This window comes from Cucumis sativus, chromosome 7 (genome assembly GCF_000004075.3).
Source record: "Cucumis sativus cultivar 9930 chromosome 7, Cucumber_9930_V3, whole genome shotgun sequence".
NCBI lineage: Eukaryota > Viridiplantae > Streptophyta > Magnoliopsida > Cucurbitales > Cucurbitaceae > Cucumis > Cucumis sativus.
Window position 1 is genome coordinate 15,240,334 of NC_026661.2, and position 25,438 is coordinate 15,265,771.

Here is a 25,438-nt window from a genome sequence, read left to right on the forward strand (position 1 = left end):
AAGTTATATGACTGAAAATAGAGTTTTTTTTTTCTAAATTTTAAAGAATATACTATTCTAAGGGTACCACCGTTGCAAATAAACTATGACTCAGTCTGTGAAGAATGTAAAATTGGGGGAGAAATTGACTCAATGTGTTAGTTGATAAAATGTTGAACTAAATGAGGTTTGCTATAGAGAGAGAAAAAATTGTCACAAACGGTGAAAAACGTGTTTTTGGCGGGAAAATGCGAAATTTTTCAAATAATATTTTTCGCAACAGTTATTTGATGTCATAGAAGAGAAATAAAATAATATATTTAATATATGAAAAAAAAAAACAATTAGGATTAAATCTTAACCCTATCGAAAAACCCTCCTTCCATTCATGTCCATCTCTTCACTCCACTACCCGGTTCCGCCCCCATCTCTGAACTCTTTGAAGGTCCTCTGGACGATGCCCAGTTCCATCACTGCCACTGCCCCCTCGTGTCCGTCTCCTCACTCCAGCGCCGCTGTAACCTCCTATACTGGAAGACGAAACGTCCTCCGTCCTATTCTGTTCAATTCATGCTCGTAATCTCCAATCCGCCACATTCTCTTTAACATTCAATTCGCAGTCATCACCTCCTCTACTGGTAAGTTGTCTGTTCCTTTTCTATTTCTCTCTCTGTGTGAACTTGTTCTCTGTCACTCTTTCCCTCTTTCCCTCAACTCCATGGATCGTCCGTAAGGTGTGTAATTTTCAATTTTGTCAGAATTCTATCTTTTGGCAAACACTCGTACATGATGTATGTGAATTAAACTGGACCAAAAAATATTTAAGACTTGAAGCTGAAAAGAGTACTCGTTGAAAATGAGAATGAGTGAAATGGAATCAGGGTTTTTCGATAGGGGTTAAAATTTAATCCTAATTAAAAAAAATCATATATTAAATATATTATTTTATTTCTTTTCTATGACATCAAATCAAATAACTGTCGCGAAAAGTATTATCCAAAAAATTCCGTCTTTTTCCGCCAAAATCGTGTTTTTTCACCTTTTGTGAAGTGTTTTCTTTCTCCCTCCATTTTGTGATATAAATAATTGTCGTAATAGAGGGTTTTTCTTGTAGTGACTTAAATACTTTAGTTATATTCATTATCGTTGGAGTTGGATAAAGCGCTTTGAATGCTTATCATATCGTTTGTTGTTTATATATAAAGTAAATGTGCCACACAATGAGAGTTTTAGTAAAAGCTTAGAATTTTCTTCCTCGAGATGCGCATAAGTATTAGGTGCAAGCATATATCTTATAATCACGTACGAAAATATACATATTATCAGTGAATTCCTCAAATAATATTATACATGCATTAATATCAAGTTCTCAGTACATTAGGGTATTTGTTCATATTCGAGGTTCAATAATTGTGCTCTAGAGTACTCTTGACATATTTTTCTTAAATCATTATTTGCCCCAATCACATAATCAACCCACCAATATTCGACTTGCCAACTCAATCCCAATGTATGCTTCTTCTTGAGGCAATTTTGGTGAGAAATGCAAGAAACATTCTACCATCCAATTTTTTAGTTTTTGGATTTTTTTTTATTTTTTATTTTTACCCTTGTATCTTACATTTAAATTTTCAATAATGTTTCAAGAGCATAATGAGAAGGATTTACAAAGAATCGTGGAGTGGTAATCTATCATTTCAATAATGGTGTTGAAAAGTATGTTGAGGAAGTTATCCATACGTAGGTATTAACCATGAACTCGCTGTGATTTTGTTTAGCTCTTTCTCAATTCCACCAACTTTCCCAACTTCTTCTTCTTCCTTGCTTCCAATTATTGGTGCAAAATCTTTAGAAGGCTCACACTCACAAGTGGATTTTTATAGATCCCTCTTGAATTCTAATATATACTACATATTTGTGAGGATTAATCTTGTAAAAAAGAAATTAGACCTTACTTATGAGATATTTATTACATAGTTCAAGATAATTATGTAGTTTTTAGGATGTTGCGGCCTGTAGGGACTATTTTGCTTACGATAATACTATCATAAATATTTGTTGGAGTAGGAAAATGAAGCAAATGAAATTAATAATTGTTAATGTGATGTCTAGGCGATGTGGACAAATGTAAGAAAAAGAAAAAAGATATAGAGACCTGTAGTCCTTTTTTTTGTGTTCATGGTCCTTATCACACAATTATGAATGACAGTCAACATATCTGAAATTCTGTTTCGCAATATTGAATAAATTATAAATACAGTCTTTGTTGTTGAGTGAGGTACATTTTCTTCTCCTTAAGCTCGTTCCAAATTCGAGAGCATCATCGATCCCAAATATTAACAAATTGATGATTCTGCCTCTATGGAATGTTAGCAAAAACAAGAAAAGGTCCGAACTTTTTCAGCAGTGATTGAGGTATAATCTTGTTGCAAACAAGCTAGGAGAACAAGAAGTCCTTTGTTAATAACTCCCCCTCGGAGTCGTTTGAGAATCATAAAATACATGAAGAATCCAGATAAGATGACGATGCCATGGGAAAATTTCAGACTGTTTACCGTTAAGCATGTCAACTAATCAAAACAAAGCACTTAAGCTTGCAGACTTTAGACTGCAGAATCAGAAACCATGCATCCCTGTGTAAACTTCTTCAATTTTGTAATTTCACCAACTGCAGAAAGCCATTCGGTTAAAATCTCCATTGTTATATAATCGGGATTACATGCCTGCTCGACCATTCTATCCATAAGTTTGAATGCTTTGTCCAACCAATTCTTATCCCTAAGGGCTTTGAAAATAGAATTGTATGTTGTGGTGTTCGGCATCACCCCTCTAAACTTCATATCGTCCAATAGAGAAAGTGCGAAATTGACCTGGGTCTGTTTGCATAAAGAATCTATTAATATATTGTATATTACAGTGTTAGGAGGAACCTTTGACGCAACATTATTCATTTCCTTGAAAATCTTGATGGCTTCATCAATGTTGTTATTCAAGCAATATGCATGAATAAGAGCTCCATAAGTGAAGACGGTGGGTGAAAGACCTTCCTCTTCGGTCATCTTTTTCATAAACTTGTGAGCTAATTTAAAATTCCCAATCTTACTGAAGTAAGAAATCAAAGTGTTGTATGTGACACTATCAGGTTTAACTCCAGCAAGCTCCATTTCATTCAACCATTCTTGAGCTCTATCTAATTTGTTCTTCTTACAAAACTCGCTGATAAGAACATTGTAACAAACACGATCTAGACAAAACCCTGCCTCTTTCAACTTCGACACGACAGAGCTGGCATCATCCAACCTTCCAGCTTGGGCTAAACCACATATCAAAGTATAATACACAACGGCATCAGGAAAACATCCATCTTTCGACATTTCATCCAAAAATTCCATTGCCTTATTCATATTGTTGACATTGCAAAAGGCATTAATGAACACCGTGTAAGTAACATTATTTCCTTTCAAGCCCTTCTGTTGCATAACCCGGAAGAACTCAACTGCAGTGCTTATTCGGTTATGTTTGCACATTCCATCAACTAAAGTATTGAGGGTAATTACATTCGGCTCAATTTGAGCATTTTCCATCTCGTTAAAGAGCTTATGAGCTACCTCAATTTCACCTGACCTACAGTACCCATTAATCAAACAATTGAACGTGGCAGTAGTCGGCGCACATTGATCTGATCTCATCTTTCCCATCAAGCACAAAGCTTCTTCTTGCCTCCCTACTTTACAAAGCCCATCAATCAAAGTATTGTACATGATTGTATCAGGTGCAACAAAAACCTTGGTCTCCTCTTTTTCCCCTTTCATTTTCTCAAAGACCTCTAATGCATCATCAATCCTTCTAAACTTGCACAAATGATTGATAAGGATACCAAAAGTAATAACAGTAGGCTGAATATTCATGTCTTTCATCTTTCGCATCAACAGATTCATCTTACCAAATTCCCTTGCTTTTCCCAATCCTGTTAAAAGCGCATTGCAGGGTGCAGCATCCTTAAGACCATTCAACATCATCAAGTTATCTAAAATATTCCATGCAAGATTCGTATTTCCACTCCTACAAAGCTTTGAGATCAACTGTGTCAATGCAATGGTATCAGGAAAAATGTTATGTTTACCAAATTTGGATACCAAACCAGCAATCTCATCTTCCTTTACTCTCCCCTCTAACCCATCTATCTTCAACAAGTTATTGAAAACAATACCAGCAGTTTTATCATTGGGTCGAAACTCCGATTCTGGAAGAAGCATTTCATCAAGCACATTCATCGCATTGTCGACTCGCCCAGATTTCAGAAGCAAATTGATGATCTCATTACGCACATTTGTGTTTTTTGCATGTGAATCGAGTGTAGAAAACGCAGCAAGCGCCTCATCAACCATGCCAATCCTTCCAAGACGCCGAAGCAGATGAACAGAACTCTGGGCTGTGGAGAGAGACATTTGGCTCCTTTGAGGTCAAGAACGGCTCAAAATCAAATTCAGTGAATTGGGTTCCTGAGATGTGAGCTCGATAACCGCCTAGAGAGTGGAAAACAACAAACACCAATCAGATTCCAGCAGTGAATCAGCTCGAACACAAAAAAAAAAAAAACTTATGAATAATAGAGTTCTCTTAGTCCTTAACTCATTCTGTTAAAAGAGAATTATTGAATTATTGCTTACGCTTTAGATTTCAAAAATCAAAAGGTGAAGAAAATATATTTGTCAACCGATACGAGAAACTGGGGTATGCAAGCAAGCGGATGAAGAAGGGAGACTTTCCAGCACACAAAATTCTCAAGTAGAACAATCCAAATAATCACAGCGACTTTACATAACAAATTCCAAACATCTCAGAATCCCTCTTCCGTACAAAAAAAAATCAGTTCAAAACAGATCGAATTCGGCAGGAGTTGAGATAAAATTTGACCCTTTTTAGTAATGGGTTGAATTGAAGAAAGAAAATGAATAAGGAAAATAAATTAATACCAACGAACTCAGCAATGAACGACAGAGAGAGAGAGGGATTGCGGAAGAAAGAGTGTGCACTAAGGCGACGAGCAGTGCGGTGGGCAATTGGCGACGAGTTGAAGAAGGCTAGGCAGTCGTGGGTGCCGGCGAGGTTGAGCAGAGAGGGAGAGAGAAGAAACAGGCACTGGCAATGGAGGATGCCGGCGTGCAACGAGTAGAAGAAGGCTAGGCAGTGGTGGGTGCCCGCGTAGTTTGTAGCGAGGAGGGGGATAATAAGAAGAAGGGGAATGGGAGCGGGAAAAATAAACCGGCACAGATAGCTGTGTGGTGGCGGTGGCAACGTTAGAGAGAAAGAAAACAAGGGTGGGAAGAAAGAAAACAAGGGAATGGTTCTCGGAAAATTTTTAGAAAAATAACACTTTTTTAGGTTACATTTCAAACTTGACATGCTTTCATAAAAAAATCCTTAAATTTTTTTGTCAATCAATTTCAGCTTTTACCAACGATATCGAGATTCTTCACAAATTTTTTTAAACAGTTTCAACATAATTTTTTAGTCCATTTCGATCGAGATCGTGTAAGCTCTTCTTTTTCACTTATCGTGTAAGTTCTTGTTTTCTACTTACCGTGATATTTCTTAATTTGTGTAAATCAAACTTGAAGCACCTTTTATACACTTTAGAGATTTAATTATTTCAATAAGAAAGTTTGAAAAAAAATTAGTTTGGTACAAGGCTTCAACATTTGAAGAAGGAAACTAGGAGTGTTAAAAAAATCCAATAACCCGACAAACCCAAACTATCCAACCCAAACCGGGGTTAAATAATTGAAAAAAAATAAAAATAGACTGGGTTGTCGGGTTGGGGGATTAAGGATCAGATTGACTCAACCCAACCTAGTTTATATATATATATATATATATAAACCCTAAATAACACCCTAAATTTTCTTCCCCACCTCACGACTCACACTCAACCCCTTCAGACCTCATGGCTTACACTCAACCTTTTATCCTTAGACCTCATGACTTACATTCAACCCCTTATCCTCAGATCTCATGGCTTACACTCAACCCCTTATCCTTCGCGTTCGCAATACGTCACATTTGGACGACTCACATTATGAATTTGCCTCACCCAACACAATCTTCACTTTTGCCTTCTTCTTTGACGGCTATGCTGGCCGAAATTGAAACTTCATATTGGCATGACACTGTTTGAGGCTTTGTATGGTAAATGTTGTAATCTCTTGTCTCTTGAGATGACATTGGTGAACAAAGATTGATGGGTCCTGAGTTATTTCAGTCTAATAATGAGGCTATTCAGAAGATTAGCGCACGTATGCAAACAGTGCAAAGTAGACATAAAAGTTATGCTGATGTGAGACAGAAAGATCTTGAGTTTGACGTGGGAGATAAAGTGTTCTTGAAAGTAGCACCTATAAAAGGTGTTTTGCGATTAAAAAAGACGGGGAAGTTGAGTCCCCGTTTCGTTGGACCGTTTGAGATTTTAGAGAGAATTGGTGCAGTGACTTATCGTTTAGCACTGCCATCATTACTCTATGTGGTTCATAATGTCTTTCATGTTTCGATGTTGAGCAATTACATGGCAGATATGTCTCCTGGGGTGAGCTATGAACCACTTGAGATTGATGAGAATTTGAGCCATGTAGAGCAACCGGTTGAGATTGAGGTAAAAAAAATGCTTCGTAATAGAGGAATTGCATTAATAAAAGTTTTGTGGCGGAATCACCACGTGGAAGAGGCGACATGGGAGAGAGAAGATGATATGAAAGCTCATTACCGAGAGTTGTTCGAGGATTAGAATGATTAGAACTTTCAAGAACGAAAGTTCCTTAAGGGGGAAGAATGTAATCCCCAAGAAATATGAGGTATTTCTCCAAACATAATTATCTCATTTTATTGGGTTATAAAAAATATTTTGGGTTTAATTTTGATAGATTTTAGGTGTAAAGTGGGAGTTTTTGTTATAAAGGAAAAGAAAAGAAAATAACAATTTTGGTAATAAGATAATATTTATTTTGATTTTATTGTTTTTATAATATTATTTTCCTCTCATCATTTTGCATGCATCCTTCAAGAGCACTAGACTGATAGGTGCATCCTTCGGGAGCGCTAGACTAGTAAGTGCATCCTTCGGGAGTACTAGACTGGTATGTGTATCATTTGGGAGCATTAGACTGATTATGTGCATGGTACCACTCAATAGTAAGCTAATAATTTTACTTCTAGCGGGACTAGTAGTGGATCTCTTGCTGAGTATATTTATACTCACCCTTTCATGTTCAACTTTTCAGGGAAAGGTAATACAAGAGACAGGCCAATGAGCGACAAGAAGCAGACTTGATCGTCATAGGGGAATTTTCTTCAAAATTGCTTCCGCTTAGTGTCTTTACTGTTTTCCAGTTTTGAGGATTTAAAATGAGTTCCATGTTTCGGTTTGTTTTTAAGTAATTTATAAACGATACTTTAAATTTTTTATTTTGTTTAAAATAGGGCGCGAATGAAGTTTCTTTGATAATGATTGTTTCAAATAAATTTTTATCGTATTTCGTATCAACCAAAGTGTTTTTTTTTTAAAGATACTGACTTTGACTTAATCTGAAAAGTTGGGACGATACAATGGTGACATCGGTGTTCAACAAATTTCTTCAAATGACAACTTAGCTGACTTATTCACAAAGGCAATACCCACATCAACATTTGAAAAGTTAGTGTACAACATTGGAATAGGACGACTCAAAGAACTCAAGTGATGTATTCATAAGGGGAGTAGAAATATTGTCTTCAAGAAATAGAAATAATGCACTCTTTTTTCCTTGACTATAATTTTTTCCATTAGGTTTTCCTAGCAAGGTTTTTAATGATGCAGTTATTAATATATAAAATGATGTACTTTTTTTTCTTCACTGGGATTTTTTTCCCATCGAGTTTTTTTCTAGTAAGATTTTAACGAGACATTTATTTTATATTATATGGATATCTATGGGGAGCATTGTAAATATAATTATGTAGATATCCATAATCTATAATATGTTACCAATCTTCCTATAACTCTCACTTTATTCCATGTTGTAACATTCATACCATTGAATTCCATATGTAACTCATACCATGAGATGTCCTATAAATAGAGGTATGTGGTGCCTTTGTAAAATACACCACAGTTGAGTTCAATTGATTTCTACTGTCTCACTTCTTCATTCTCTTGTTTATGTTGTTTCATGATTCTTATTTAGACTCTTTATTCTGATTAAACGACATATTTATACTTTATAAAAAATGATATATAATAAATTTTGTTAAGATAAATAGTTTTCAATTATTTCTAAAAAAACCTTCTTATTTATTTATTGCAATTTCCCGGTTCTTTTCTTTCTTTCTTTTAAAAAATAATTTTCCATATTTTATTTAGTTCGATGTTTATCATTTACAATGGATGCTTATGTTTATGGGGTATTTGCAAAAATGACAAAATAAATTATAATAATTAAGTCAATAGCACACATTTTATTATTTGCGAAAATGTCAAAGACGAAGTCCAACCCACACATCAAGAGGTAAAATATCACAAATGCCCTCGTTACTAATATATGTTTGATACACCTTCTACATGTTTGATACACCTAATACACGTCTGATACACCTAATACACCAATTGATACACCTGATATATTTGATTGATACACTTGATGTGCATGATATTCTTTAATACACTCAATATCGAAACATACTAATATATGTTTGATACATCTGATACACTGTATATACATTTAGTATTATTCACTTATATAATTGATTGATTAAATGGACTTGATATGCTTGAAGTCCTACCTATACACTTGATATACACTTGAAAACTCGATTCATATACTTGATAAGGATTCACTTTACTGATATGCTTTAACAATATATTGTTGATATACTTGATAATGATACACTGAGTTACATCGTTCATATACTTAATAAGACTCTAATGAACTGTATAAAATTTGAAAAAATGAAAATCACGTAGTAAGTATATTAACCAACTAATACATATAATATAAGTATATCACAACACTAACATACGAAACTGAGACAAAGTAAAACCAAAAAATAAAACAAAATTATTTGGAATCAAATTCAACTCAAAATATACATTGAAAAAAGTAAAAAAAATCACAAATGAAGTTAAATTACTCCAATCAACAACCATTATATTATATTTCATATTACAATTATTGTACTATTGATATTTTAAAAGTAAGATTAAGACAAAAAGAATAAATAATCTAGTATAAGAATAAACAAATAATTAAGGTTTTAGAAAATGGAAGCATAAATAAAATGAGTAGGACATTTAAAATAGAGAGAGAAATAAGTTATTGAAGGGTAATTTAGGAATAATATTAAATTTAAGACGGAAAAACGAAAATTTTGCTATATTTACAAAATTCTAAAACGAAAAGGCTATAATTGCTTAACTACATTATGAAAATGCTATCTTATTCAATTTTATATGTTTATAGTGTTTATTTATTTGTAAGTATTTAGAATATTTGTTTTTTTAAAAAAAGGCATCGAGAACCGAGAAGAAGAAACCCTAAATCCTATTCCCTCCTTTCTTCCTTGGCCGCCGCCACCACACACCTATCTGTGTCCATTTGTTTTTCCCTTCACCTTCTTCTCCATATACCACCTCTCCGCTACACCCTACGCCGGCAAATTTTCTCCGTCGCAGTCGTACGCCGCCTTCTCATCGGCAAACGCCCCTTTCTTCCTTCTCTCCTTCTCTGCTGCAACCTCTTCGGCACTCACTACTGTGCAAACTTCCTCTACTCGTCTTCAAGGTGCACACTTTATCTTCCGCAATCCCTCCCTCTCTCAGCTGTTCGTTCCTGAGTTTTCTGGGATTGATCTGATTTCCTTATTCATTTTCTTTCTTCAATTAAATCAATTTCTATATAGGGTCAAAGTTAATCTAAAATCCTGCCAAATTTGTCCTATTTTAGACTGATTTTTTTTTTTCTGGGATGAGGGGGCATTCGTATATGATTGAGGAATTTTTTATGTAAGGTCGTTCTTATTTGGATTGTTCTATTCGAGAATTTTGTGTGCTGGAATGTCTCTTATATGCACTCGTTTTTCGCTGGTAGTTGAAGTTAATTTGATATAAAATTGATTGTACATGAAATGGGGGTTTGAGGAAGCTTTTGATTGATTCTTGGTGCTTCATGGTCGTTCTTGGTGCTCCTGTATTCACGAACATAACGGGATGATCAGAGCTCGGAATAATAATAATAATTATTATTTAGTATCGGTGGATTATGTAGTTATGCATTTATATATTATTGTCCTTCACCCTAGTATATGGCATGTGGAATAATCGTTTTGGATGTCAACTTCGTAGGTCATGGCAGAATCAAACTCTCCTGGTTCGTTTCAACCTCCTCCTGTTACCCCACTTCCTATTCTTATTGATGGGGCCGATCGCGATCGAGCACTTGCCACTTCTATGATTTGTTCTCGTCGAGAAGTACTCGAGCGCCGGTCCCGAAGAGCGAAACAGCTTTGTCGAATCTTCAAGGAACTGTACTGGTTTTTGTTGGAGGAACTCAAGCGCAAATACAGGGAGTATTATTGGACATATGGCAAGAGTCCGTTTAAGGAGGATGAGAAGGAAGCTGAGGGCATTGGCGATTATCCAGAGGGCATTGGGGAAAATGGAAAGCTAGGATTGGCTTCTGCGACTGGGAGCGATGAGATTAGAAGGTGTGATGTCACAGGTTGCAAGGCGAAGGCGATGGCTTTGACAAAATATTGTCATGCTCATATCCTCTCGGATAAAAAGCAGAGGCTCTACAAGGGTTGCACCTTTGTGATCAAGAGGTTTGCATTTTGTATAACTGATCAATTCTCCTTTTGCTGCTTAGTAGTACTATTAAATATTAAATTTCTACTTGATGAGCAATAACACTAAATAGAGAATGATTATCCATTGTTGATATTATTATGATGCTTTATGATGATCTTGCTTGCTATGAACTATACTTTAGTTTTTTCATAAATTCCTCCATTTTGATTGATCAGAGCGAAAACTGTATTTCAAAAAAGTTGCTTTTATTTAATCTTCTTCGATAAAAATGTTTTAAATAAATCTTTGAAAGTGTTTGTGAAACGATTTTGAGTGATTGCTGTCAAACCCTTCAATTTTCTTTGAAATGGCTCATTTTTCAAATTTGTACTCTTAATCTTTGAATTTCTTTTACTTTTTCTTGTTTAGACTGTCTCAAGATATTATCTTGTTAGAGTTGGTCAGAGGAGACACTAAGGACAAAGGTTTTTCTAATGCTGAAGTCCTCCCAAATTGCCCTTGTAGAATATAGCACCGTAACATGAAAAGTAGGTTCCTACAAAGGAAAGAAGCTAAGTTTAGGGGTTTTATTTGTGTATTTCTTGATAACGTTTTCACAATTGAAAAATAGGTAACATGGTTGAGCAGAGATGTAGATGTCAAACCATTTTTCTGCATCGATTCGATGTTCAAAAACCTTTGATTGAGCTTTTATTTTTACTTTTAGGGCTTTTGTGTTTGAAATCTTTTCTGGAACTAAGACCAATGCACAATTGCATTTGTTATTTGAGTTGGCATAGCACTGATGTCTTAATTTTGATTAGCTCAACCTTGCACTGCAGCAAATATGATGTGTTTTCCTTTTCCATTAACTAAACTCTTACATTTACAGTATGCAGTCAGGGCCACTTCTATGTTCGAAGCCTGTTTTAAGATCAACCGTTCCCTGCTATTGTTCGGGTCATCTACAAAAAGGCGAAAAGTGTTTAGCTCGAGATTTAAGAAAAGCCGGTCTTAATGTCTCCTCAACTAGTAAGCTTCGTCCTGATTTTCATGTATTGATAGCTGAATATGTCCGACAAATACAAAGCAAAAGGAGAGCGACGAAAAGAGCAACTGCTATTAAAATTGAGAGTAACTGAGAAGGTGATGACGAGTATGGAGACGAGACGAGACCCCTCGGTTTGCAAAAGAATATGTTGCAATCCTGTTTGTGTATTCAATCCAACCCCTTTCTCTCAATGGTAGAATTTGTTGATAAAATCAATTTTTGTGTATGATCCAATCCCTTCTTCCTTTCCCTCCGTCGATAGTATTTGTTGATAAAATCAATCTTTCTCTTGTTGATTAATTCTATATGAAAGCTCAATTACATATAGAATTATTCAATTGTCATTTGATGAACATCCATCGCAGATGCAAATAATGGAGAAAAATGATACGTGTTGAATTTAAGGAATTTGAAAATCAGTGACGATGATCTTCCATCGGATGGATCGATCAAACCACAAATTTTTTCATGAACCTCGAAAAGAGACCAGTCCATGTATTCTTGTTAGCTAAGTGAATATAAAAAAGAATCTTGATAAAGAATGTGGGGAATACCATTAATTTGAGGAGACGTAAATTCTGTAATGCAGTTAGTTAAATTTTCCCACTTGAAAAGGTTGGACATTATTTATAGTGAAAATAAACTTTTTGCGAACATTTGGCCATAAAAAAGTTCTTAATTATATAAATTAAATTTATGGTTAAAACTTCAGATCATACCAAAACCGTCAAATTAAGATAATTCTATGATTTTCCATGTACAAACTTAATATCGTGAAAATTAAAAAACCACTAAATTGTGTTAAATTTGAAAAATGTTTCAATTCCTATATTAATTTAACTGTATTTTGTATTTACGAGAGTTACCAAAGTGTTAGTCTATAAACATCAATTTGTTTTTTCATTTGGCAAATTTTATAATAGCATTATTGAAATTAGGTTTGGTTGGAATACAATTATCCAAATTATAACTAAAACTACAAAGCATAGCTCGAGACTAGGCTCAGTCTTTTGTAATTGCAAATTCTACACTGACCAAAATTGAAACAAACCTCAAACAAACTTACAAATCTCTTTCCAAGTCCAAAGGACTTAGATAAACAATGAGGCAAATTTCCAACCCAAATGAAAATACACACTATATTCTCAAATATTAAGCTCACTGCCCTCACTAAAATGGTGGAAAAATAATTCATTGTCCTCAAATTTTTTCTTCCTCAACAATTAATTTGATATTTCTATGAACAAAGTCCATTGCCACATTTTCTATATTCCAATCCTAACAATTCCCAGAAGAGATCTAAAGGGTTCAAAATCAATACCAAATCTCCATGAGATAGGTTTTCTATCAATATTTATGTCACAAATATTGAAATCTCGATATCGAGATCAAAATGGCATTTAAATCCTCGTCCACGAAAAGTTTCAAGTTCACCAACACATCAAATTATAACTATTGTGGTAGTAAATTAAGCATAAACTTCACCGGAAAGAATAATAATAAAAAAAAGGACATACATTCAGAATATTCAGTAGCGACAAATAAATATAAGCCTATTAAGCTTACAGAACATATAATTAAAGCACCATCACACCAAATTAAACAAATGAAATCATCTTCCCATTATATACATAGATTAGGAACAGAATTACAATCATATATATCTTAAAATAAAGCAAAAGGACAATGATTCCATCTGAGAACTTCGAAAAGATGACATTTATTCATCTCATCGGGTCTTCCCTCTTCTTGCTTCCTGTGTGAGCCAAATTATGGCTCTCTATTTTGCATCAAGATGATGGCTAACTGAACCCTTGAGAATTCGCAAGCACGCACTTCTTGATGTTCCAGACGACCCCACAAGATGGATTAGTGCTGTGCGGGATGCCCGCCCTGTGGGGTTAAGAATTAACCTTTTTAGGTATTGAGACGACATGAAATGTAATGCACTCCAATCATTTGGAACAAATCTCCCTCACATCAAGGGCATAGATGTTTACCACAGAAGATGAATCCTCTCATGGTTGATCTGCATCAGATCCAGGCCTTGTTACACGTCTCCTTCTTGTAGGTGGTGATCCATCATCACCCATTCCGATATATATGCGGAAATCTTCGTCTGTATCTTCTTGTAATCCCAAAAGGTTTTCACCCCAAAGGAACCGTCGCTCTGATACAGGTGTTCCTCCTCCAGAACGTCGATGCCTCACCCAAGACCTTGAGCGTGGCCTTGGCTCTCGAGCACCCTCAACCGATCCGAACATATGAAACAGAAAGAAACTGGTCAGCAATGGCCCATTGACATCACCTGTGCCATTGTCTCTTTCACCCGCCACCATCCCATCTCCATTTTCAATAACATAGTCTCCAACCACAAGGGCACCAGGCATGGCTGAGCGAATGGCACTAACAACATCACCAACTTCTCTCTGTCTCTCCAAGCGTCGCCATGCTCGTTCTCTAGATGGGTCAATGACAGCAGGCCGTGAAGTTGGGTGAACTCTTCTAGCATGCCTGCGTAGCTCTTGGTAGTTGCCAGAGAATGAGCAAGTTTCACGGGAGCAACTTCGTTTTTTTAGATTAAGATACTCTCTTGCTTCTTCTATAACTTCCAAACCTAGCACAGCACCTCGGCACATAGGGCACTTCAAGTTCGAGTACTCAGATGAGTTCCCAGCATCCAAACCTTCTTGATCAACCCTTTCAGTTATGGACCCAGAACCAGCAGTGTCCATATCTCCAGCCTCGTTTGTGTCTACAGTTCTGTTAGAATTTTCAGTTCCATTATCCCCTAGAGCTAAACCAGGTAATCCAGCAGAAGCGACAGTATTCCTTTCATTTATATTTTGATTATCATCAACTTCATTCAAATCAATGCTCAGACCCAAGTTGTTTGTAGAAGGATTACTAAAACTATATGGATTAATAGGTAAAGGACTTGATAAGCGTGGACTCTTCCTAGTTTCTTCTCTTAATTTTTTGAATTGATCAAAACAATTTGAATGCCTATGGCTTGTGTCACAAATATAAGGTTTGCAACCCTTGTGGTGAGAGCTGCAAAGTAGAAGAACAGCATTATGAGGATGATCCATGCAGATAGGGCAGGAGACTTCATCCAATTCTTTATGCAAAGCAAGGATATCTGAATCATTATGAATCCTTCGTTTCACACCAGCCATCTTGAACACTAGGTAAGTCACTAAGCATATTTAATATCAGAATGCTTCTATACGACAACAATAGCACAATGCTCATAGTAGTATAAAGAAAAACGTAGAAACTGGTAGAAAAGTTGTTTGTTTCAAATGTTTCAAAGGAAAAAAAGAGGATTACAACAAAACTAAGGCATCCAATTCTAACAACAAAACAACAGATACAGCAAATTTCAGCAATAAATAAATCATAAGTGCATATAAAAAAATGCTCTAAATTTAAATAAGATTTAGTATCAAAACAAATGGGGACAAAAAACCAAATGCAGGAGTGGATGACCATTGGCAATATTGCACAGTATAAAATTCAAGGTTTTCATTTCATGTTACCAAGGAACACAACACTAACATTAAATTGACCATCACATATTACAAAAGTGCTATCCACATTTAGAGAGGATCTAACATAAATGAAAGACAGACTACAGAAAATGAAGATGGGTAGTCTTACATGCACAATATACAATTTACATATAAACATATTACCCGGAGATTTATCAAGCAATTGCATGATTACTCACCAAGAGAAGCAGCTCTTATATATTTCCTACAGGAGGCTTCTCAATCTCTATTTGTGCTACCAATTCAAATCTACAGAATGCTTACTCTGGCTTTATTAAAGCAAAATCACAGGTCTACAAATTCAAAGCAAAGAACTGTAACTGTAGTAGTAATTGGTGGAATACACCCTTGACTAAAATTATTAGCAACTTCTCCAAGACGCCAAGGTCTGTACAAGTCCTTGACCTGCATTTAGGCCGCGTAAAAGAAATTTGATGGTTATAAATACGAGATCTTAATTTTGAAAGGAAAAAAAATAAAAAAACAATAATAAATTATTTCAACAACCATTGTGTTATTCCATTACAAGGATGCCCATTTAAAAAATAATATCAAGGGCTAAATTCGAAAATTCAAATCAAACAAACAAATACATTTCACACAAATCTTAAGACTTAATTATTTCAAATACCAACCCCTACCAACGAACTGTTCACAATAACAACCCAAAAGTCAGCAATAATGGAAGAAGGAAACGTGCAAAACAAAAAACAACTTTCATCCCATAAAAATTAAGGCTGCACGCAAACCGATAAAATCTCCTACAAAGAAAAGTTCATATGTTACCAACATCCTTCGGACTCGAAAAGACAACCCTCCTTAACATCCCCAGTCCATCAGGGGAAGAAAAATGGTCAGATATGCAAGAGCAACAACATCCACTATGAGAGTTCTGACAACGTTAAAATAAAGGAGGCGACTACTATAACATCAACCATCTGATTATCCCTTTATGTAACCCTTAAACCCCCCTTTCCATTAAAATGCATGAAAACAAAAGCAAACAAGGAGAAACAAAATTTATCTTACTCGATTAGAATCTAGAATTGTGTACAAATGCGATGCCACCTACACAATGCAGCAAAATGGCAAATGTTTCATAAAAAAGACCCAAGTTCAAAGCCTCTATACTTCCTGCCAATATGATAAGTGAAACTAAGACAAGGCTGAATTTAGGGCAGCATAAGGAAAATTAACCAATATAGATTTTCATTCTGATACCTTAAATTTTAATCATATACCAGTTTAATTCCTATCCCGATGAAAAATTGCACAGGATCGGATTCCTATCCCAATGAAAAATTACACAGGATCGGAAATCAAAAGTAACAAAAACCCAAAATATATCCACATAATCAGATCCCCATATCCACAACAAACCCTAACCCAGATCGACAAATCATCAAGCCAACAAAGTGAAAGGCAAATTACCAAGGGAATCAAACAATTCGTCAAAGGAAAAAACAAAAATAAAGGAAACAAAGGATTTAAAAAAACAAGGGCAGCAACGATAGAATCCGGATCGCAAATAATTGAAAAGAAAAAGAAAAATGAACTAAATTCGATACATGAAGAGCGAAATGAAAAATCGAGTATAAAACATGGAAGATTAGGGTTTACTAAAAGCAGAATTTGATGGAATTCATCCGGGGTTGGGTCGACGGTGAAGATTGCGTGAAGGAGTCGCTGAGATATAGCGCAGAAACGTGAGAGATGTTCAACAACGAAGAATATTGGAATCGATTTCAGTATTTATAGACAAACTTAGCCGCACAAAACGCAGCGATTCACGTGGGTAGGCGGTGACGAAAAGAAGTTGTCTTCTAATGTAATGGGCTTACTTTATGGGCCCAGGCCCAATTCTGTATGGAAAATTGAACTGAATACTCACTTTTACCTGGGTCATTCTGAAATATGGTTCAAAAGAAGAAAAAAGGAAAAAGGTTTTATGTAAGATGGGCTAAATTTAGACAAAAACACCTAAATTGACTCTAATTTTTCACAAATGTTGTCCTAAACTATAAATGAGAAATTCGTATACTTTTTGGACCATACTAACCTTTTAATCATTATTAATTATATATTATTTATAATTATATTAAAATTATTTTCCGATGCAGCTTGGTGCACGTCGGGGGAAGGTATTTTTCCCGACGCAGACACATTAGTGTCGAAACAGGCTGTAATGGGTTTAGGGTTCCTTCGACGTGGTGCAATGTACATCGAGAAATGGGCCACTATTCCCGATGTGGAAACTGTAGCATTGGAATAGGGTGGACAATTAATTGTATCGTTTGACCTTCCTCCGACGTGATGTCAGATGCGTTGGGAAATGTGCACCTATTCTCAACATCTACAGTATTGCATCGGAAGAATGGCAGATCATTAATTGTACATTACGCCTTCCTCCGATGTGATGTTAGTAATGTCAGAAATAGGTTTAGGGATTTCCGACGTGTCACTAATCACATCGGGAATAGGTTTAGAGATTTTCGACGTGTCATTAATCGCGTTGAGAATAGAGCGCTATTCTCGAAGATTTCGTCGTGCGTCGAGAGTTCTCTGTCTTTTTAACTCCATTCTTTAAAGAATGGAAACATAAAAGAGAAAGAAAACTGAGAGAGGGAGAGGGAGAATGAGAGGTAGATCAAGAAGAAGAGGCATTCATCGTCGTTGTCTTTCCTGTTATCGTCGTCGTCGTCATTGTTGTCTCCGTTGTCGTTGTCATCCGTAAGTGGTTTAGTTTAATTATTGTTTTGTTTTAGTTAATTAGTTTTAGTATTTAGATTTCAAATTAGTTTTAGATTTTAGATTTTAGGTTTCAAATTAGTTTTAATATTTAGATTTTGAATTAGTTGTAGGTTTTAGTATTGAAATTGAATTTGAAGTGTTGTTAGGATTTTGAATTAGTTGTAGGTTTTAGGAATTTGAATTTGAAGTGTTGAAGTTGAGATTGAAGTGCTGAATGTTGAGATTGAAGTGTTGAAGTTTAGATTGAAGTGTTGAAGTTGAGATTGAAGATGAGTTTGAATTTCAATTTGAATTTAGGAATTAATGGAAGGTATTTTTTTAAAAAAAAAATTATAGGAACTCCCGACATATTTATTACTCTTTAATTCTTCCAATTTGTCCAAATGAAGAGTGAAATCTAGAACTAATATCAAAAACAGTTTCTTGTGATCGACCATAGATCACTGAGGTAAACCTACTGTTTTGCTTGCACTTGAGCAAGCAGTAGGAACACTTGTACTCAACGAGGACTTAAGAATTACGCAATGAAGAGGTACATTGTGAGCCCCTCATATGCTATCGATAACGGACAATAGTGACCTTTATTATAGTCCTTTTTAGTAGAATAATGGAAAGTAAAATGCCTATGGGATGCTTAGAACACATAACTTGTGTTGTAAAAGCATTAAATACTTAGATGTAAGGCTTACATAAATATAGTTCATGTTTTACGCGTTTACCAAGTCTAAATGCAAGATAAGTGGAAAATAGCAAAAATGAGCAATTTGCATGAGACATCCCGCGCAAAGACAAGGCTTTGGATCGTGTCAAGCGATAAACAATCCCAAACGATGAACCTAAACATCATGTGAGGAAAACTCCCAAAAAGACAAAAATGGTAGTTGGAATGATGTGAATTCACAAGGAGAGGATTACAGCTCTTACACATTAAGATGAACAGAGTTTTCCCATCGAAAACAAATCAACCTATAATAAGCACTACTTCTACACTAAGAAGGAGGGGGGGGGGGGGGGGGGGACCCGAATAGGCTTGAAGCCTGAAGAGGCCAGAGAGAGAGACTCAAGTGATCAGAGAAAATCACAGAGAGAGAAAGAGTTCGAGTAAAGCACCTGGAGATTAAACAACCATGATAAAATGAAAGGTTATTCAATGTTTATCTCTTAACTTGTAATAATACATTCCATTCTTCTATCTTTCCATTTTGTCATTTCATTGTAGTATGTGTATCATTCATATTGTACAACAGTGGCTGAAGACCTATATTCTTTATTTGTAGATTGCATGTTTGTGCTTTTTCAATCCACCATTTTTTAACATCTCACCCATCTTCGTGTTATTAACTGAGAAGAGTGTGATAAGTTCTTGATAAGGAGTTCAACTTATAATTCTTGTTGTGTTAGTTGATCTATATTCATCACTTAGCCAGTGTCAATCACCAACTACTCGAGGGGGCAAGTAGCAAGGATAAGACTAGCGCGCACAATGTGAAATTTAGAGAAAAATTTCTCCTTAGTGAGGTAACTTCCAACATTTGTATCCCGAATGGTGAACAAGTGCCGACAATAGGTGCTGAAAGGTATCCATCCTTAAACGAGAAGTCCTTTAAGTATTATAAGTCAAGTTCTTTAGATATAATTTGTCTAAGCAAGCATAGTCATTTGTATCCCGAAACGAGAACAAGTGTGGCGTTTAAACACTTCGAGAGAAGATCGCCTTAATCATGTGTCCATTATGCAATTATTGTGTGTTAAGGTTATCACAATAATCCAAGTAATTGATAGCACGTAGAGTTTCCTTCAACCAGATAATGGCTCATTCCTTGATATTTCTATGTTTTTAGAATATTCATTTCCTGAAATTTTCATTCCCTAACTAGGAGGTTCATTTTTTTTTGTTCATTCAAGATGCTGCTCCCTGTCTCTAGAATGTTCATTCCCTTGTATTCAGAACCTGTCTTCAAGATTGTCTTCTCAAATGCCTAGCCATCCAAAAAGGTTCTCTCTTTATTGTCCAAGATGGATATGATGAATGTTCACGCTCCATCTTTCGGTAGAGTATTAGAATATCTAGGATGTCAATGTATTGTTCATTTTATGTTAGGTCACACATTTTCTCTATTTAAAAATTTTCAATTGTAATAATGTAAACATAACATTCAATTCACTCTCCATTTTCTCTCTAATTTGATCATTATCAAATGGAAAAACCCTAAACTATCCGCCACATTCCTTGATGGCTTGATTCCTTGATTTTATTCTGTGTATGCAACAAACACAAACATAAAGTTAAATAACCATTCACCATACTTATAATTAAATAAAAAAGGGCACACACACACACATGCACACGTTTATTTATTCAAAATAGGAGAAGCAAGTTACAATTGCTGAAAAGCACAGTACCAAACCCAATAGTAACAGATAGATAGATTATAGGTAATTAACCATATCCATATCACATTGACACACCGAAGAAGAACGTGCATGAATAAGAACATCCAGTTTTAATCCAAAGATGAAGCTTTAATGTTTCTTTTTAATTTGTTATGTTTGACCTCAAAACTTTCTCAAACTCAGCTGTGATATTGAATGAAACTTCAATGACCTCTGCAGATAAAGCCTCCATAACTGATGTTTTCCCCTTCAATTCTCCCACCAAACCCCTGTTATCAAAACCTCATAAACATAAGATCATTAAAAAAATCCATAATATTTTAGACCATTCTTAATGTATGAATAGATAGAGTTGCTACCGACTGTATACCAATTATGTCCAAAGTATTAATAAATATAACATGTAAAATAATTTATAGATATAACAAAATTTAAATAAACTCTATTGTTGATAAAAGTCTATGTAGATGATAAAATTATTATTGTTAGAAGTCTATTTGTGGTCGTGTCTATGAGTGATAATAGCAATTTAATAAAATTATTTGTTGTTATGCGCTCAAGCATTCAATTATTAGCCTTGCCCTTGCAATTACATATTTAATCGATATAATTTAACTTATCGTAATCCAATCAACTTATTAACGTTTTAGGTAATTAAAGTTGGCAAACTAATATGATAATAATAAAAGATTAGGATTCTAGCAAAAATGGGTGAAATCATCAAACCACCATCATGAAGAGATGTTGAGAACGTAATATCAAATTAAGGACACATCACAATTTTTACAAGACCTTTCTCTTATTATCAATTGGTGAGATGAATTTTTTTAAAGTGTGTTTAGATTTATTTAGTGATTTTTTATTATTAAAGGTGATATTTTTTAGAATCTTAATAAATTCATCTACAAAAGTTGGATTCATTTTAAACTTTTTTTTTTTTTTTGGTTAAAGAAACACTTAAAAAAGATGAATTATATATAAAAAAAGAACTTTAAATTGGGTAAGTGAAAATTTATACATATGGTAAAGAGTAAATTAGAGATACTCACAGTTTAGCAGTGAGAATGGAGAAGAACTCCATGCCTTGTTCAGCAGCAATCTTACCAGCAGCAAAATACTTGGGAACAAAAATCAACTGACCACTTTCCACATGAAGTTCTATTTTGCTCGACGACGACAATCCGACGATCTGAACCGTCCCTGATCCTCGAGCAACATAGATCAGTTGATCCGCCGGACTGACAAGAAGCACCGGCGACCGAACCACATTAGGACCAAGCCTTTCGACAACAACAGCCAAGCCAGTTTCTCCAATAAATGGAAATTCAGATTCAGAGACCTTCATAAAGAAGTCATAATTATCAAGGTTATAAACAAACTTGGTGTCCTTAGTTGGAGTCGGCAAAGTTTGGCCTTCTTGAAGCTTAAAAATCATTCCATTTTGTTGGCTATTTAGAAGTGTAGAGGTATCCATTTCGTTTAAGTTAAAAGTCTTGGCTACATAGTCTTGTGAGAAACCTTGCAAGATTCCCTGAGGGCCGCTTAGAATGTAGTAAGAGATGTCTCCAGGGACATGGGCGTATTTGGTTTCACCCAAAAAGGCGATTTCCAAATCAGAATCTCCGTCGTTGTACCACCACGAGGTGACTCCGGTAGGGACAGGAATTATGTCTCCTTTTTTTAGTTTGATTACTTCTTCATTGGAGGTGTTTGGGAAGATAAATCCAGTCACTCCATTGTTACCACGAAGAACATAACCGACTTTTGAGGCGTCGGAGTAGTGAGGAATAGCGAAGCCTCGAGGGTGGAGGAGGAGCATACCGGCACCGACTTTGGATTGAGCTAGAAGCGGATAGTCAGAAGGATACCATTTGTTATATGATCCTCCAACTCCCTCGAAGTGTTTTCTTGGATTCATTGCCTTCAAGTTTTGCTCCTCCATATTGATATAGGTTGAACTGAACGATTTCTTTCTTTGTATCGTTTGGAAATCCCACGAGGAGGGGTTGTAGCTTTTGGCCGTTTATACAGCCAATTAGCCCATTGCTATATCATTTCTAGTTTGGAAAAACGAACCCAATTAGTCCACTACTACATTTCTAGGTTGCACCCATAAAAAGTAGCCAATTAGTCAAGTACTATTTTATTTGTTGCACCCATTTTCGGGTAGCCTATGTAAATTGTCAAATGAGAACGTATATTTTTCTAAAAAAATAAATTGTTTTTGTTTACTTATTTTTACTATATAACAATATAAGCTATGATAGATTAATAGTCATATAATGTCATTAGAAGCATGTAATTATCATGTAATATATGTGGTTCATGAAGATTAGTTCAAAAATCAAATATATCTTTGAAATTTGTGGTTGGATCCTCTCCTTTGAATATCTTGGAAAGTTACACAAACCCATTAAAAAAATAATAATTTATTGGTCGAGAATGACTTTTTATTGTAATGCTTAGTTTATAAGTTTTAAACTGTTGTGATCGTTTTTCAATGTTACAATTGAAAAAGTTGGTTTTGATGGTTACAAATATTGTAAGTGCTTGAGAATTTCAATTCTAATATTTTAATACACTGATCATTATATATTTCAAATTAATTTTAGATTTAAAGTACTTTCCTTTAAATTGAGGGAGAAAATGGGTCTTGAGATAGATTTCTTTTCCTCTATTTTTCTATGTTTGATCTTTTATTTTATGAACAAGTTCTTTTTTAATTTCATTTTTTCATCTTATAAGTACATGTTTGAGATTGAAGGATATGTAATAAAATAAAATATAATAATAAAAATGATAATAATAATAATAATAATAATAATAATGGTAATAACGATAATAATGGTAATAACAATAATAATGTTAAAAAAAATTTATCCTCGTTTTCTCTCTATATTTTAGAGAAAAGAAAATAAAGATTAAGAGTTTGAATTTAAGAAAAAAAGTAATGAAAGATAAATAAAAAAGCAAACATTTTTTCTTATGTCGTTTTCTTTCTCTCTATTTTTTTTAGAGAGAAGAAAAAAACTAATTTTTTTCTTAAATGATGATAAAAGAAAGAAAAGAGTAGTAAAAAAAATACTATAACTTTCCTACATTTTCTTTTATTTCTCTCTATCTTTTAAAAGAAGAAGAAAAGAAAAATAAGGATTCAAATCTCAAAGAAATTACTTGTTATATGAGGTGCGGATCCTTGGGATTAAATCCCTACCAAATGCAACCTCAAACTAAGTTTATTTCAACATGAGATTTGATTTGCTTAAGATAAAGTAAAGAAAAAAAGAGTAAAAACAATAAAGAAATCTAAAGAAAAATTTGTAGCAGAGTTTCGCTCTAAAAATTTTCTTTCTACAAACTCTTTAACGAACTTTTTTTCTCTAAGCAATTTTCTTCCCCATTTTCAAATGACAAAAGCCCCTATTTATAGACTCAGGGTGTACCACAAATTAGGAAAAAATAATAAGAATAAAATCAAATTTTGATATTATGTTAATAAAACAAATTTTCATTTTCCTAAAATAAATTAAATGAGATATTTTGAGATTTTGTGAAAAATAAATTAATAAATTAAATGGATATTAAAAGATTTTTGGTTTAAAATTGATTTTCTTTTTTTTTTTTTCCTAAAATGATATAAATAAGTCAAAAAGATTTTATTAATTTAATATTTTCCTAAAATGTGTAGAAATAAGTTTTTAAAAAATATCTTATTTAAAACTAAATAATTTCTTTGATATTAAAAGATTTTATTTAAAATAAATGGATTTGTTTTTATTTCCTGAAACGATAAAACTGACATATTACGTTATTACTAATTTTTTACCATTTTAAAATAAATAAATAAACAAAAAGTTTATCCATTATTATTATTATTATTTTTAAAAAGATATATGTATGATAAAAATAGGTGGCTATAGCATTCACCCCTTCATGCATCCTTGTAGAATTAGAAGGTGGATGAAGGTGTAGCCACTAACTCATACTAAGATATTTTGGATAAATTACCAATGTCAAGGACCAATGATAAAATAAGCATCTCATGACAGGAAAAATAAGTTGGAGACCAAAGATCAAACAAACGTCACCGCAACAATATGGTGTCAAGGGTCAGGGATAAAACAAGCACCGCATGACAAAATAATAAGTAAGCTGAAAACCAGGAATAAAACAAGTGTCACCGCAACAATACAGTGTCAAGGGCCATGAATAAAACAAGTGTCTCATGACAAAAGAATAAATAAGCTGGAGGTATAGATAAAACAAACGTCACCACAACAATAGAGTGTCAAGGGCTAGGGATAAAACAAATACCTCATGACAAAAGAATAAATAAGCTGGAGGTATAGATAAAACAAACGTCACCACAACAATAGAGTGTCAAGGGCTAGGGATAAAACAAATACCTCATGACAAAAGAATAAATAAGCTAGAGACCAAAGAATGTTTGATAACAACTAAAATCAAATTGATAAATGTCATTCATGAATGTTTGTATGCATGTATATGCTTGCTAAGACATACTTATTTTAATAGTTTTCTTTTTTTCAAACATTATTTAGATTCTTTTCAAAAGAAAAAAACGAGTCAGAGCATACAAAATAGGTGGTTTACTTTTTCACAAAAATTGATAACTAGGTATCATGATCTTGAGTTGTAATCTGACTGCTAATTTGCATTGGAGTGATTATTTACCAAATAAAACACTATCTTTAGTCCTTGAGACCGATGGTAATAAGTATATTGATAAAAGACAGGGATCATGTAACTTAGATCTTGATCTTAAAGTCCTTCCTTCGACTTTAAACTCTTCATAAATGATAAACTTTAAAGGCTCTTGTAGTCTCTAAAGCGAGGAAAACTTCTTCGAAACTAGCTCTCTCTTACAAATAACGA

At 34.3% G+C, this 25,438-nt stretch overlaps 4 protein-coding genes and 1 long non-coding RNA gene across 12 annotated transcripts; 2 read left to right on the forward strand and 3 right to left on the reverse strand.

Moving 5' to 3' along the window:
- Positions 1-321: 321 nt before the first annotated feature.
- On the forward strand, positions 322-7,585 carry LOC116405295. Its single transcript, XR_004218451.1, has 2 exons — positions 322-617; positions 7,254-7,585. It is a non-coding gene; the product is annotated as an uncharacterized LOC116405295 (long non-coding RNA).
- On the reverse strand, positions 2,052-5,345 carry LOC101203069 (pentatricopeptide repeat-containing protein At3g61520, mitochondrial). Its single transcript, XM_011660873.2, has 2 exons — positions 4,956-5,345; positions 2,052-4,505 (listed from the first exon to the last, which is right to left on the reverse strand). The coding sequence occupies exon 2, from the start codon at positions 4,425-4,427 to the stop codon at positions 2,583-2,585; it is 1,845 nt and encodes a 614-aa protein (XP_011659175.1). The 5' UTR covers positions 4,428-4,505; positions 4,956-5,345; the 3' UTR covers positions 2,052-2,582.
- Positions 7,586-9,492: 1,907 nt separating the features above from the next.
- LOC101209765 (INO80 complex subunit D) lies at positions 9,493-12,247 on the forward strand. Its single transcript, XM_004139612.3, has 3 exons — positions 9,493-9,788; positions 10,349-10,827; positions 11,685-12,247. Exons 2-3 carry the CDS (start codon positions 10,352-10,354, stop codon positions 11,932-11,934), a joined length of 726 nt encoding a protein of 241 aa, XP_004139660.1. The 5' UTR covers positions 9,493-9,788; positions 10,349-10,351; the 3' UTR covers positions 11,935-12,247.
- A 1,076-nt stretch (positions 12,248-13,323) lies between these two features.
- LOC101208460 lies at positions 13,324-17,156 on the reverse strand. 8 transcript variants are annotated; one of them, XM_011660876.2, is made up of 3 exons: positions 17,018-17,156; positions 15,577-15,802; positions 13,324-15,030 (listed from the first exon to the last, which is right to left on the reverse strand). In XM_011660876.2, the coding sequence occupies exon 3, from the start codon at positions 15,020-15,022 to the stop codon at positions 13,862-13,864; it is 1,161 nt and encodes a 386-aa protein (XP_011659178.1). In that variant the 5' UTR covers positions 15,023-15,030; positions 15,577-15,802; positions 17,018-17,156; the 3' UTR covers positions 13,324-13,861. The 8 variants fall into 8 exon arrangements, with proteins under 8 accessions (XP_011659178.1, XP_004139655.1, XP_011659177.1 ...); XM_004139607.3 differs by having other exon boundaries at positions 13,324-15,042; XM_011660875.2 differs by lacking the exon at positions 15,577-15,802 and having other exon boundaries at positions 13,324-13,736; positions 13,844-15,042; positions 17,018-17,034.
- Positions 17,157-20,455: 3,299 nt separating this feature from the next.
- Positions 20,456-22,576, reverse strand: LOC101202834 (glutelin type-A 2). Its single transcript, XM_004139666.3, has 2 exons — positions 21,592-22,576; positions 20,456-20,811 (listed from the first exon to the last, which is right to left on the reverse strand). The coding sequence occupies exons 1-2, from the start codon at positions 22,482-22,484 to the stop codon at positions 20,685-20,687; spliced, it is 1,020 nt and encodes a 339-aa protein (XP_004139714.3). The 5' UTR covers positions 22,485-22,576; the 3' UTR covers positions 20,456-20,684.
- Between the last annotated feature and the right edge of the window lie 2,862 nt (positions 22,577-25,438).